General features: G+C 43.8%; 1 protein-coding gene across 4 annotated transcripts in view; it reads right to left on the reverse strand.

Annotated features, from left to right (window-relative positions):
• LOC129855798 (ankyrin repeat and fibronectin type-III domain-containing protein 1) overlaps positions 1-16,259 on the reverse strand; it is a 285,590-nt gene that overhangs the window by 47,815 nt on the left and 221,516 nt on the right. For all 4 annotated transcript variants that reach the window (XM_055923840.1, XM_055923833.1, XM_055923824.1 and 1 more), the window contains one exon: positions 12,259-12,381. In XM_055923840.1, coding sequence (XP_055779815.1) covers positions 12,259-12,381 — 123 coding nt within the window. The remainder of the gene's footprint in view (positions 1-12,258; positions 12,382-16,259) is intronic.

Consider the following 16,259-nt stretch of genomic DNA (forward strand, 5'->3'; position numbering starts at 1 on the left):
TTGGTAAAATGATACATTTTGTATATGGTTTCCAAGAAACAAGTGTAGCTCAACTACTGACAGAGAAAGGGGGAAACAAAGGTAGAGCGAGAGAGAGAGCAAGGTAGAAACAGCCAGAAAGGGCAGGAGAGCGAGAGAGCAAAAATGAAAGCCAGAGAGAGAGAGACAGAGAGAGAGAGACAGAGAGCCAGAGAGAGAGAAAGAGTGAAAATGAGTGAGAGGGGCAAGGGGATGTGTGGACTCTCCTGGCTGACTCTAAATGTGGCTTGTAGAAGGAAATTCTGAAATCTGACTCTTGGCACCAGACAGACTGGAGGCAGGCAGGCTGGATAGGGAGGGAGGGAGATAGGGAGGGAGAGGGCAGTGTTACTAGGATTCACATAGTTTCCCCCGCTGGCTCTTATCTGCTTATAGGCAACACAGAGCCACACTAACCCTCTGACCCACAGCCACAGACACACAGGGGTTGGCGTGGCAACACAACAAACTGCAGACAAAACACACAGACACCACATACACATGTTTACGTGCAGACACAAGGACGCACGCACACACACACGCACACACACACACACACACACACGCACACACACACACACACACACACACACACACACACACACACACACACACACACACACACACACACACACACACACACACACACACACACACACACACACACACACACACACACACACACACACACACACACACACTTTATATGTATATACTGTATTCTAGTCATAGCTCATCCTATAACTACTGGTTTACACACCTTTGCTATTCCCATATTGTCCATAGTGTCTATACACACCATTCACATACATATATACAAAGTATGTGGACACCTGCGTGTCGAACATCTCATTCCAAAATCATGGGCATTAATATGGAGTTGGTCCCCCTGTGCTGCTATAACAGTCTCCACTCTTCTGGGAAGGCTTTCCACTAGATGTTGGAACATTGCTGTAGGGACTTGCTTCCATTCAGCCAAAAGAGTATTAGTGAGGTCGGGCACTGATGTTGGGCGTTTAGGCCTGGATGGCAGTCGGTGTTTTGATTCATCCCAAAGGTGTTCGATGGGGTTGAGGCCAGGGCTCTAGCAGGGCAGACATTTTAGGTACTGACTTGTTGGAAAGGTCTTCTGAGCTCTTCAGTACGGGCCATTATACTGCCAATGTTTGTCTATGGAGATTGCATGCCTCTGTGCTCGATTTTATAAACCTGTCAGCAACGGGTGTGGCTGAAATAGCCAAATCCACTAATTTGTATATAATCATTTTCTATATATAGTGTATTTATATTCCGAAGCTAAATTACCGCAATTCTATCCATTTTGCCATGGGGTTCTGTACTGTGTTATTAAACATGTGTATTTTCAACATAGCTCATTCTATGAGTTCTACTACTGTACACTGCGTTTTCGTTACACTGTTTACACACACCGCATATGTATATATATACTGGATTCTTGACAGCTCACTGTAATATATATACTTCTGTATAGATCATTCTTAGTATAGCTTGTCTAGATTGTATTTGGATTACTGTTACAGTGCTATTTCAAATTTCAAGTTTTTAATGTCACGTGCAAAAGTACAGTGAAAGGCCTTTCTTGCAAGCATCAAACCCAACAATGCGGTAATCAATACAACGTAGCACCAAAAAATAACAAGGTTGTACAAAAATACAAAAATTTGCGTACTTGTTTGACATTTTACTGCACTGTGAGGAGCTAGTAACATAAGCATTTCGCTGCGCCCGCTATAACATCTGCTAAACTCTGTACGCGACCAACAAACTTCCATTTTATTTTATTCGACACAAACACACACACACACACACCATCAGCATCGTCATCATCATCATAGGTTATATTCTGGTGGATACAGTATGCAGAGAGCGTGGGGCAGCCCATTGCCAGATTTGAAATCTAAAACCTGAAGAGAAAAATAACTATGAGCTTAGATAAGATCTTAGGTTTGGGAAGATGCAATTCGTAAGATTTGTTGTAGACCTTGACAGCATGCAATGGGTAGTAAAGGGATGCATTTCCACGACTGCCAACGCATAGAGTCATTATAGGACCCTGTGTTTTGTGTGATCATGTGGCATTGTAAGATTTGATCATGTATTCTATGCCCTAAGCCAAACTGATCCCAGATCTGATCGAACAGTTGTCCACCCCTAGCTTGGCAGCATTAGTACAAGAGCCAAGCAGAGAGAGAGAGAGAGAGAGAGAGAGAGAGAGAGAGAGAGAGAGAGAGAGAGAGAGAGAGAGAGAGAGAGAGAGAGAGAGAGAGAGAGAGAGAGAGAGAGAGAGAGAGAGAGAAGCCATCAGTACAGCATGGTGATGGTGACAGCATGGTGACAAGAAAGACATGGCCAAGACATAGAGCAGAGTTAGCCCAGGCCCTTTTAACATTAGCTGAGAATCTCTCTTTCTCCTTCCTTCCCTCCCTCCCTCCCTCCCTCCCTCTCTCTCTCTCCATCCCACTCTCTCTCTCTCCCCCTAGGGAGAAGGCCAAAGAAAGAGCCCCGCGCTCCTCTGTATGTTTAACCTTTGAAGGGCCCTGCTGAGCAGAGCAAGGCCTGCCACCTGTTCAGTATGTGTGTGTGTGTGTGTGTGTGTTGGGGGGAGAGGGGTGGGGGGGCGGGGATAAATCTCCCAAATTCTGATGAGCAGAGACAGCAGTGAGTCGCCATGGGGATGTGCGATTGGGCATTCTCAGGAGGGGATTTGAGTTGTCTCTCTCTCTCTCCCTCGCTCCCCTATCTCACCCTCTATTTCTCTCTCTATCTCTCCCACTCTCTCGCTTTCTATCTCTCTCGGCTTTTCAACACAGCGTCTCCCGCGGCGAATGGGGCCTAGCCTGAGTGGCTCCAGGGCTCCTGTGTGTGTGTGTGTGCCACACCAAAGGGGTCTCGCCTGGATCTCCCTCCGTCTCCCCCAGTCTCTCCTCAGTCTCCCCCAATCCGCCATATGCCAGCCGCCGAGGGGGGGGGGCGACCCCGGCCATTGACTCGGCTGACGACCGCCACCAGTTGGCGGATTCTCTCACGGACCCCGGGCGCCGATGCTGGTGCCGGTGGTGCCGGGGTGCTCTAAGTGCCACGGGCGTAATTCTGAGAGGAGGGACTGAGAGGGAGTCCCACATGGGTCCCATGACTCCAGCGTAGACTACCGTCTACCACCCCTAATGTCTTGTGGCTCCTGTCTCCATTGGGCCCCCCAAGAGTCCAAAGTAAAGTCTGAGGCCCCGCCATCCACAGTCAGATAAATAAGGAGGTGTCAGAGTGTTATTGTACCGAGCTGCTAGGGGAAATGAAAGACTAACTGGAATGGACACCATCCCTGGGGTGGTAGCACGCACGCACGCGCGCACACACACACACGCACGCACGCACACCACACACACACACACACACACACACACACACACACACACACACACACACACACACACACACACACACACACACACACACACACACACACACACACACACACACACACACACACACACACACAACCAAGCAGGGAGGCAGGCAGGCAGGTAGACAGACAGACAAAACATGCAGACAGGCAAGCCCGCTCGCATCCACACACTCACAAGGAAGGCAGGCAAGCAAACACTCACATACACACGGTGAGAAAATACAGTAGGTGTGAGAGTGTGAGAGGGTGGCGAAGGGAGGGTGGAAGGAAAAGGGAGATTGGGTTGGAATGAAGGAAGGAGGGCGAGAGAGAGAGAGAGAGAGGGCAAGTCGAGGGAAGCCGGAGAAAAAATGGGAGAGTGAGGAATAGGAGGAGGGCGAGAAAGAAGAGATCAGGGGGAAGGGGTGATTGGGTTAGGAGAGAGATAGAGAGAGGGAGAGAGAAAAAGAGAGCAAGAGAGGTAAGGAGGGAGTTGAGGACGGTAGAGGGAGACACAGGAATAGGAGAAGGGGAGATGATGGCGAGAAAGAGAGGGGGAATGAGGGGTGGACTAATTAGTTCAGTAATAGAATGTTCAATGTTCATGCTTGAACATGGTATGGCCAGTACTGCAGGTATAGTTGCCCAGTGTCTCATGATCAGTATCACTTTAAATTGTATTCGGTTGGAATGGGAGGGAAGAGAAGAAGAGGGGGTTGATTGCTACCTGAGTCTCTCGTCCTGTGTAACTTGTTTCCCAAACCATTTTCAAACCACAAGTTTACTTTCTCACTCTCCCCTTCTCCCTTCCTTGGACCCGTTCTGTACACCCACCCCCCTCACTTGCTGTCCTCCCCCTCACTTGCTCTTTATCCCCCTCTCTCTCTCTGTCTCTCCTCTTCTCCTCTCCCTCTCTGTCCCTCCTCTTCTCCTATCTACCCCCCGCCCCCCCATCTCTCTTTCTCTGCTGAATTTAGGTTTTGGGTGGAAACCTGAGTGAGTCTGGGACGCAGGACAAGAGGGAGCCAGCCTCATAAATATCCTGGCTGCAGCCACAGCATCCACACTCTGCTCTGCGTGCGTGCATGTGTGTGTAAGAAAGAGTCGCCCACTCGCAGAGAAGCGGAAATGTGTTCTCCCCTTTACACTGGCCCATCTATTGATGTATAGCATGAGATATCTACGCAAAGCTCATCCCAGAGATACACAATTTAATGCTGCTAGCAACTATATTTATTCTAAACATTTACAATGAAGATTGAAAAAAACTAAATATGCCAAATAATATGAATTCAAGTTAAGTGTTATGTATCTGAATAGTGCACTCAAACCAAATTGTTGTTTTTTTTTCATGCAAGAGCAATTTTATTACACAAAAATAAAACACAATTCTATAAGAATCCAACAACATTATCACAAGGCCATATGTGCATCTAGAACCCGTGGAAGGAGATCTAAGCGAGTCATTACTGTGTTCTCTAACTCCCTAATTTGTCCCTCACGTTTGAACTGACAGCTTTGAGGAGTAGAAGAAAGAAAAAGAAAGGAATATTAAAACAAATTCGAACCAAATGAGTGGGCCAGTGCTCCATCCAAAACCACTTTACACTTGGGCCCCACGGGCATCGCCCTGATTTTTTCCACCGAGACTTTGACTTGAGCTCCCTTCTCTTCTATTCCCTTTTGTACACAATTCAGAGGAATTAGCGCTTGGCATTAGCCTCCGCCTAACAAAATGCTAACCATCACAATGTGTGTGTGTCCACTTACGTAATATGGAGATAGAGGGAGAAATGGCGTTTGTGTGCGAGTCTGTGTGTACATGTGTGTGCGCATGTGTCTAAAGAGAGAGGGAGAGAGAAAGTGTACGCAGGGGGAAATAAAATGTAGCTGTGTTCGAATACCCATACTAACATACTGTATACTTAATGAGTATATACTACATACTATAAGTTCACTTTAGTATACTGTAAACAAACTATCTTCCAGTTGAGCGTACTAGCGCGTAGCCTGTCTACCGGAAGCTAATGCTGTTGCTATGCAACCTCTTGCTAGCTTGTTAGCATAACAAATGACTAGCGAGACACTTTACAATTCCGGTTGTGTTCGTAAATTCAAATCTGGAGTGCCAGAGTGCGCAAATCCAGAGCGTTGTCAGATTGCATGGAAATTCAGAGGAGCGTACACTGAACGCTCTGGCCGAGGAGTAGGGTTGAACCGAGCGAGTGACTGTAACTGTGCTGCTGGCAGCAATTTAATTACGCTTTTTTTTGCTGACGTTTACTGACACTGGCCATATTCAACGGGTGTCGAGCCTTCGTAAATCCTTCAGTTATTCGGCGCTCTGGTACATTCTGAAATCGGAGTAAATAGACAGAATTAGCAATGTCCATTGAGAACTCACAACGACTACACTACCTAGCTAAGAATGACGTGAATAATCAAATCAATAAACGTTGGGTAGTTAGTTAGATAGCATTTCATTAATATACTGCCTGGCAAGTTCGATGTATAGTAGCCAACTAACGTTAGGACAGTAACTAGCTAACATACTGGTACATACTGTAATGCTATGCGGTTCGTAAGGATAGCGTAGCTAACAAATTGTCAGCCAACATAACGTGTAATGTATGAAAAGTAATTACTTTATTACATTGCTTAACATTTGTCATAATAAGTTAAAGCAATGAATTTGTATTCCTCTCGTCAAATTTAGGCTGCATATTTTCCGCCATTTTCTTCAAATTTGCACATGTTGTGAAACCACGCCCATTTTCTGAAGAATTACAGTATGGGCCCTAAAAGCACGTAAATAGTGTCCACTGCTTGTATCCTTCATATTTTGGCGAATGTAGTACAACATCCGGGAACTTTTGGCATACTAACTATATCCATACTATGACCAATAAGCATACTACATTCTCAATTTACATCACAAATAGCGCGGTTAATATGAGTATTCGAACACAGCTTGCGTGTGTGTATGTGTGTGAATGAGTGAGTGAGTGTATGTAAATATATTAGTTGGATAAAAGGGGGTCTGTTTCACTTCTGACATCCAAGTAAAGACGTCATGTGAGTGAGCTGTCAACAGGGAGGTATCCCAGAAGACAGAGCGGCACCGAGCGGAGAAAAGGCCTGGAGAAGAAAGCCTTTGAAATCAGTCAGACCCTAACGCATGGCACACATCCCACCCCATGTCCTAATACACAGTTTGAGTTGGTGCCACACTCTTATACACACTCTTTAATTGTTTCAGAACAAAGCTATAAAAAAAACATGATTTATTGGGTGCTGTTTTATCATTACATACACCACCCTTCCCCCTGTAAGCACATCACTCCAGAGCTGTCCAACCTCCACTGGCTCCCCATATGCTCATGCATTGACTTTAAAATCCTGGTTCACACCTACCAAGCTATCCATAACTCTGGACCCAAGTACCTGTCTGACCTCATTCTACCCTTCTGCCCCACACGCACCCTTTGCTCCTCCAGGTCCGTCTCCCTTCAGGAGCCCTGCAGTAGACTAAAAAGTATTGGTGACAGGGCTTTCAGTTGTGTGGCTCCTCGGCTGTGGAACGCACTTCCAGTCACTGTCAGGGCTGCAGAGTCTCTGGCCTTGTTTAAAGCACAGCTAAAATCGGAACTTTTCAGAAAAGCTTTCATGGACCTATGTTAATCCGGTTCTCCTGTCCACCGGATCTGACGACATCTGTATATAGCTTTGATTGTCCGCTTAGAATGTTCTGTGTTTTGGATTGTTTATATTATTATTATTGTTTTTAAATAAAATACAATTGTATTCAATGCTCGATACAAATGAAATGTATTATTATTATTACTTTGAATCAATGATTTTATGCAGCAACTGAGGACCATTCGATCAACAGGGCCCGGGAGAGTGCAGTGATATTCACCTACTGAGATCAAAAGATCCCACAACGGATTCCACCAGATCCCAATATTTACATGTCACCATTACAATTCTGTTGTTTTATCACCACTGCCTCTTAAAGTCTGAGTATGTGAAACACTTTTCAGTGCACTGCACTCGTTCTGATTTAACGTGCAATGAGATTTGGCTTAACGTAAGAATGTCATGGACATTTCAAAATTCTAATGTTTAAGTACTTCTGTATAGACTTTCCTCTCTGGGCATATTGCAGAGAAATGTTCTGGGAAATAGCGATACTGGATCGGATTCTGGGCTCCAGCTCCTATTGTATTCAGGGATTTGGCACTGCACTGGAACAGTCTCTCTCCCTCTGAGAGGATATGGAAATAACCCCTTATTAACCAGGCTATACTGGAGCAAGACCAGTGTCCCTTTATAGCCTCAAGTATAAAGTACCAGACATACGGTATGACTCGTGAGGCTGTCTGATCTCTGATGTGTCCGTTTCATCCAACGGGAATGGGACAAAGATGCATGTCTGATAGTGCCTTGAAATATAGACGGTAAACAATGAACAAAGTGGACGTTCATTGTCCATTGTTCACTTACAATATGATGAATATTTTGTATTCTGGGTTAAGATGCACATCTGATAATTCTTTTAAAAAGAGACGGTATACTGGACCATAATTGAAGTCCAATGCAATGTTCCCTTACCTATATTCTTAGAAGAAAAAAACTCTCCCTATTTGGAACCTAAAAGTGTTCTTCGGCTGTCCCCATAGAATAACTATTTGAAGAACCCTTTTTGGTCCCAGATAGAACCCTTTATGGATCCATGTAGAACCCTTTCCACATAAGGCTCTACATGGAACCCAAAACAGCTCTACCTCGAATCAAAAAGGGCTCTACCTGGAACAAATCTTCAGTATTCTGGGTCAAGATGGACCTGTGGAGGCCTGATACTGAGGAAGGAGATTGAAAACGCCCTTAGATAACTGTTGAACCCCCAAACCCCAACACCCCCAACTCGAAATCCCTTCCCCTCCCATCCTCTGGCAACGGGTTTCATTTTGAATCTGCCGCAGGGATGTCAGGGCCGCCCTCATGCATGATTAATGATGATGGTTTCCTGATAAAACACTTCAATATGTTGTTTCATATCGCCAGCCATAACCATAACCCTTTTCTCCCTCCGCCTCCCCCTTCTCCCTTCTCCCTCCCTCGTCTACGAGTCCCCCTAGAGCTCATTTACTGTGATTACCAATAACAATAACACAACCATTATCTTTTATTATGGCGTTCTCCCAGGACCCAGCCAGCACGCCGACACTTTGATAAAGTTACAAAACAGCTCCTATTTCAACCGTTTGCTTGTTTTCTTGGCTCAGGACGTAGTAAATGTGGCGTTTCTGTTTCCGTCCGAGACGTAAGTACAAATAAATGGCAACAGTCCTGTAAATAGATGATTAAGCGTTGAAATTGCCTGAAACAGTTTTATGGCGGGGCACTGGAAAAGCTTGCTTATAGATACCAAGCCTGCTGTTAGATGTAAGTGTCGTCTTACGTTACAGTGTGAGGGCCAAACTTGAGAAGGTTTGTTCTGTGATCAAAAAGAATACTTCAGCCTCTAGAGAACTAAACCTTATGTAGCCTAGTCATTAATTCCATTTCATGTTCATTCTACTACAATGGCAGTGGTCAAAACATGATGAGTAGTACTTTATCCTGTGATTAGAGATTATTTGAAAAAAAAATTATACATTTTACAATCCAGAAAGTACCAGACATGTTAAAGGCCCAATACAGCTGTTTTTATCTCAATATCAAATCATTTCTGGGTAACAATGAAGTACCTAACTGTGATACTTTTCATTTGAAATGGTCAACAAGAAACAAAAATAGATTCTTAGCAAGGACTGTCTGGGTGTGGTCTGAGTGGGAAAGGGAACAATTATGTTATTGGCAGAGAGGTTTAGAACTCTTTCTTATTGGTCTATTAACTAATTTACCGCTTGGTGATGTCACCAGGCATGCCAAAACTCCATCCCAACAAAACAGACTGAAATTTCAGGCAGTCTTTTCAAACAGCTTTCACACTAAAGGGGCATTATCATCATTTTCACAATTTTACAGTATTACTCCAAACCCATAGTGTGAAAATATATATAAAACACAGAAAAATTTAGTTTTTGATTACACTGGGCCTTTAACAATTGCAAAAATGCAAGTGCTTAAAGGAAGTTTTCAATAGATGCTACTACAGCACACATGTTTCCGCCGAGGAAGACTGTGCATTCCAGAGTGGCTACGTTTAATTCCTACGGAGCCGGACTGACCCCGTTTCACCTACAGTAGCATGGCTCATCTGTAACCTTGAACGTCTCCTCTCGGGGTCTCGCGTTTATGATGTCACAAAGGCCAGTCGTTCTGGGTTTATAACAGCCGCTCTCCCGGAGAAAGTTCTAATCCAGCTGTAGGCTAGTCAACCCCCTCCTCGTAAATGAGTGTGTCCAATCTACCCACTGTGTTTCATTAAGAACAGACCACATCAATCCAGGTCCCTGCGCACCACGCGCTACTTCAGGGAACACGGCACAGTTAAAGGACCTCACAGCACACCAGTGCTCACAAACTTAACACCAGCCCTGTAGTCGCAGACCACACATCCAGACCTCTAGTCATAGACCACACGTGAGACCTCATGAGACCTCACAGCAGACCGCACCGTAGACCTCACAGAACCTCACCCTTGTCACTCATCAACCAGACACTCGTCCAGTACATACAGTCCAACTCTGATACGTTGAGCACAACAACACAACATTTGGGAAACAGGATATTGGAGTTTTTTTGGACCAGATGAATTGGAGTGTTAAAGGAAGTGCTCGGTCATGCTAGATCATGTTGTAGTCGATCCAATGGTGAAATAGGGGGACGTAGTGGGGCCAAGAGTGCATAGCAGAAGGTCTGAGGAGAGGCGGATAGATGGATGGACAGACAGAAGTATAGATGGGCAGATGAACAAGACGACAGGAGGTAGAAGCCGAGGAGAGTGGGAAGGATTCCAATGGGTGGGACAGGACGAGAAAGCAGCCTCGAGAAGGAAGGGTTTCAAACTCTTTTCATCGTCTGCCTGAAGACCGGAGCTTTACAAAAGCAAGATGAAGCGGTGCCACTGGAGCAGACTGGCCTGGCGCTCCTCAACGAATCCCAGGCGCAGAGACAGAAAAGGACCCCACCCCTACAACTACACTCCCCAGCCAAACCCGCCCCAACACAGCTCTATATCCCTCTATATCACCCAAATGACTCCAATCATTCCCACTGAGATCTGAGGAATCCCGCAATGGATCCCAAAGCTGCCACCAGTTTGCATTTCACCATTCAAATTCTCTGTTGTTTTATCACCTACCTCTCACAGTCTGAGCACGTGACTCTTCGCAATAGTATTGATGGAACTAAGGCAGTTTAGATCTATACTCCATTAAGTCCCTTCCATAATTTCCTTTCTTTCATGCCCACTGATCTGAGGAACTAGATTTTTGAGAACACCATAGTAGACACCTGCAGTTTCTTTACCTTTGGGTCGTTCCACCAATTAAGTACCTTTAGGCTAGTGCAACTTAGTATAAAAATAATAATAATAATAACAACATTTTAACGTTCTGTCATAAAGAGCACATGTTCAACTTAATACATTTGTGGGGTCCTCATGATGATGTGGCAAGTGACACTTTGCTTCTTGTAGTCAAATATCTTGAAAACCTTACTGCTGACATGCAAAACATTTTGGGACTGGATCAACAGTAGACTAATTTAAAAAATTGCAAAGATAGTTTTTCAGTGGAGTTTTTCAGAGGAGTTTCCCTTTAAGTGCCAAATAAAGTACCAGGGTTGAATGTAACAGGGTTGAGGATTTCATCTTAAATCAGCCATAAATCCCCTTGTGACAGGGGGAATGAAATCTTGTTGTGTGCAACAGGGAGGGGCAATTGAATGCAAGCTTCACTGAGAAATTGAAATTCTTAAAACATTTCTAGCCTGTGGGTAGCAGGGTTGACGTTTTATGCTCGACCCGCTCAGTTTTCCACAACAAAACACCAGAAAACGTACAAAAAGAGTAGAATTAGCTCACCTGCCTTTACACTATGATTTGACGAGCAGATGTTCAATGTTTCCTTTGAATAAAAAAAGGTATTGTTTTTTGCCATATTAAAATGAACGTTCAGTTCACGTAACAGAGTTCACCTTGAAATGAGGGACAGACGTAAAGGAATCACTTATCACATGAAAGTAATAATCTTCAGAAATTAGTTTGTCAAAGCAACAAAATAACTAGGGCATAGCTAGGGACTTACAATGATGGTGAAAACCTGGAGAAATGTTGGGGTTAAGTGGGTTAAAATCTTCCAAGAAGTCACAGAGGATGCACGTCCTAGCAAGTCTTCATATTAAACATCAGATTTATTTAATTTTACGTGGTCTATATTAACTGGCCCTTTATTTAATATAACAGGCTTTTAAAACGCAACATTGGTGCACAAGTTCTACGTAAAATATCAAAGGGATGCAAAAGGTACTCTTTTCGTGGAACGACCCTATTAAAGGTAATGGAGTCATGGAGGCAAGGCTTTAAAATGCAATATTTGTGCACAAAATCCACTTAAAATATCAAAGAGAGGCAAAAGGTACTCTTTTTGCGGAACGACCCTACTGTATTAATGGTCATGGAGTCATGGAGGAAAGGACAAGGTGAAAATAAGTGTTCCAACACAAGCCATGTTTGGTGTGCAGCAAGGTTAGGTCAGTTCCAATTAAATTAAGTCAATTCAGGAAGTAAACTGAAATTCCACATTTTTCTCAAAGAGATTGGTATACAGTAACAAATTATTCCAACACAAGCCACATTCGGTGTATATTAATACTACGACCGTTACCAGTCCAGACTGAGAGAGCGCCTCCTGTAGGACGGAGGTCTATCCAGTGTAGTCTTCTCAGGTTTGGTCTGCCGCTCTTTTAGGGACAGCCGGTGAGTGAATTTGGATATGCTCGACTCTGGCCTGGATGAGGGAACACAAATACACACAGAGTCAGTATTTAGTCAAAAAAGTAATCAACAGATGAAGCATAAATCTCTAATATTATAACTATTCCCTTGAAGGACTATCGCTTTCTGAGAAAGCAGTGATCACTCACTGTTGGGAAAAAGAAACAGTGAGGTCTTCATCTCTCTCTATTAGGTTGGCAATGTCCCAGCTCCTCCTATCTGTCTAAATTAAAAACGGAACATTTTCATATTTCTTCTTATTCATCACAGGCTGATTAGATGAGATTCAGCTCTGGTAATATTGCTGTGGCAACAGCATGGGGACCAATCAGTGTTTTAAAAGCAATTTGGCATCAAAGAGTTGCACTCACAAGAGCCCCGTTTATACTTGGTTCTAACATTCTTCCTTTGTCATGATCTTGTCCACATTCTGATTGTGCCAACATTTTGTAGACAGGTGTAGACGATTAAAAGACGCAATGTGAGCTGATTTTGATCAGATCTTTTAAGTGGAAACCAGCCAGATCGCTCAAGATTGATTTACAAATTGGACATCTGTCCATGTTTCGACCCCAACCTAGGGGTGGCAGGTAGCTTAGTGGTTAGAGCGTTGGACTAGTAACTGGAAGGTTGCAACATCAAATCCCTGAGCTGACAAGGTAAAAATCTGTTGTTCTACCCCTGAATAAGGCAGTTAACCCACTGTTCCTAGGCTGTCATTGAAAATAAGAATTTGTTCTTAACTGACTTGCCTAGTTAAATAAAGATAAAATATCCTGAAGATGTTGCAAAATGCCTTCAAACTGGACACTAGGGGCAACAGTGAGCACTACTGTCAAGTAGGCTGGGGTGTTGTGGAAGGGGGTGGTGGATGGATCTAATCCCATGACTATTAAAAACAAGTGTCTACCACTGGGATTGAATGCACAACCTTTGGATCCACCTAGCAAACCAAAATTGGTTCTGTGAAGCTTCCCAGAGCATTCGTTAGGTCGAGGCGAATCTTTTCATAATACAAACACTGTCCAGTCATGGTGATAGTTATAGAAAGTTTGTATAAAACATTCTCCTGATGTTGCAAGACGTTTCCTAGAACACATTTAATCTGTCCTTTAAATGTTCCCAGAATGTTTCATTAGGTTGTGGATGAGAACAATGTGAGGACATCAAAAAAGATACCGTATGTTCCTAAAACACAAACACTGTCCAGTCGTGGTGGTAATTATAGAATGTTTGTATCAAATGTTGGGGCCTCACAGGTACTATAGTTAAACTAAAATAAAGTAATATTCTGTTAATATATTTTCAATTCATTATTTCACACATTGTACCTGTGGGCTGCCCCTCATAAGAGGAAGCAGAAGAAAAAAGAAAGAAAACGTTACAAAAGGTACATAAGTACAGTATTGATCAACTACAGTATACAAACATTTCGACCCCAACCTCGAATCCCATTCCCCCAACATCACCCAGCCAACATGTCTCCATCCAACCCCCAATAGCCAGAAGGGGGAGCCATGGGAAGCATTGAACTACAGAAATTCAACCGTGGCAACATATTCATTTTGGCAAGAGATATTCTGCCAGTTAAAGCTGCAATATGTAACTTTTTGGGCGACCCGACCAAATTCACAGAGAAATGTTAGTTATAGATCTGTCATTCTCATTGAAAGCATGGCTAAGAAGCAGCAGATACGTTCTATGTACGCTATTTCTATGCTTCCCATTCTTAAGTTTTCTTTGTGTGTCTTTTACTTTCGGTTTTGTACATCAGCTTTAAACAGTTGAAAATATAATATTTTTGGTTATGGAAAATATATTTCACAGCGGTTTAGATGGTACAATGACTCTGAACAACCGTCAAACTCAACTCTGGACCTCGAAGCCAGTTCCACTGCATTTTTTTCATTGTTGATCTCTAATCAGGGACTGATTTAGACCTGGTGGGTACAATTAATTATCAGGTAGAACAGGAAACCAGCAGGTTCCGGACCTCGAAGGGTATAGTGCATATTGCACCTTTAAAGCAACTGGGATGTTATTCCATCTACTGAGGTCGGATTGAAATGATTTGAGCGTTCTGCAAAAGCTTCTGGCAGAGATATGACCATTCTAGTCTGTTAAAAGCTTTTTCTGCATCGAGAGATAATACAACCCAATGAGCTGTTGTTTCGGATGAAGCATTTAAGATATTTAATAGTCGACGGAGGTTATACGAGGAGAAATGTTTTTTAACAAACCCGCTTGGGTCCGTGTGGACCAATTTGGGTATGTCTCGAGACGGGATGACAACATTTTGGAAAACAATTTAATACGCAATATCTGTGTTTTGTAAATGATAGGGGGAGATAGTGAGAAGACTGGATGGCATCCTTACCTTTTTGAATAAAAGCAAAATTTGTGCTGTATTCACATCTCTCCCAAATGAAACTTTGTGAACAGTGGTGTTAATCATTTCGAGCAATAGTGGACCTAATTGGTTCGACATTTTTCAAATAGACTTTAGGAGGAATCCCATCCAGGTGATGTGCCTTTATTCATGCTATCCAATGCCCTTTTGAGTTCATTGAGAGAGATTTGGGCACCCAGTGAGGCGGCTTCCTCTGTTGAGAGAAGATGAGATCTTCATTATTTTAGAAAGGACTTCTTAGTCTGGCTTGGTGTGGATTTACAATCAGATGTGTACAGTTCTTTATAGAAGTGGGAGAATCTTTTATTGATTTATTTGGGTTCGGATAATAATTCCGCCGTTTCAGATTCAATAGTCGCTATATCGGCTAATTGATCATTACCGTGTCGCTTGTTGGCCAGTAAACGATTGGGAAGATTACCATGGAAGTAATGATTGAGTCTAACTCGATGGATGGCAAATTCTGATCTCTGTCTTATCAATAAATTAAGTTCTGTCTTGACTTTGGACAGAGTAATTGGTGCCATTTTTTGTTACTTTTAGTTGACATGAGTAAGAGTCCATACTCTTAGTAATATTATCAGATGGTAGATGGTAGCCTAGCGGTTAGAGCATTGCACCGGTGACCACGCGGATCCTCAACACGGGGAGCCCACATAAGTGCATCCTCAGTCCCCTCCTGTACTCCCTGTATACACACAACTGCATGGCCTCGCACAGTCCCAACTCCATCATCAAGTTCGCTGATGACACGACAGTAGTAGGCCTGATTACCAACAATGACGAGATGGCCTACAGGGAGGAGGTCTGCACTCTGACGGCGTGGTGCCAGGTAAAACAACCTCTCCCTCAACATCAGCAAAACAAAGGAGCTGATTGAGGATTTCAGGAGGAACCAGGCAGGGCACGCCCCCATCCTCATCAACGGGGCTGCCGTGGAGACGGTCAAAAACGTAAAGTTCCTCTGCAAACACGTCTCAGAGGAGCTGAAATGTTCAAACCACATGGACACTGTGGTGAAGAAGGCACGGCAATAACAATTCAACCTCAGGAGGCTGAAGAAATTCGGCCTATCCCCAAGGACCCTCACAGTATACAGAGCACCATCGAAAGAAAACTGTCAGGCTGCATCAAAGCCTGGTACGGCAACTCCACCGCCACTGACCGCAAGGCTCTAGAGGGTGGTATACTCAGCCAAAAAGACCATTTGGTGTACACTGCCTGCTCTCCAGGACACCTACAACACCAGGTGTCACAGGAAGGCCAAGAAGATCATCAAGAAACTCATCCACCCGAGCCACGGCCTGTTCTCCTTGCTTCCATCATTCAGACGCGGGCAGTATACAGTAGGAGCATCATTGCAAAAACTGTAAGACAAGCCAATAGCTTCTACCCCAAGACCATCAGTTGCTGAATAGCCACCACTAGGCAGCTACAGTGCCTTCAGAAAGTATTCACACCCCTTTTTCCACATTTTGTTT

The sequence above is a fragment of the Salvelinus fontinalis genome, chromosome 1, assembly GCF_029448725.1.
Source record: "Salvelinus fontinalis isolate EN_2023a chromosome 1, ASM2944872v1, whole genome shotgun sequence".
In the NCBI taxonomy this organism is placed as follows: domain Eukaryota; kingdom Metazoa; phylum Chordata; class Actinopteri; order Salmoniformes; family Salmonidae; genus Salvelinus; species Salvelinus fontinalis.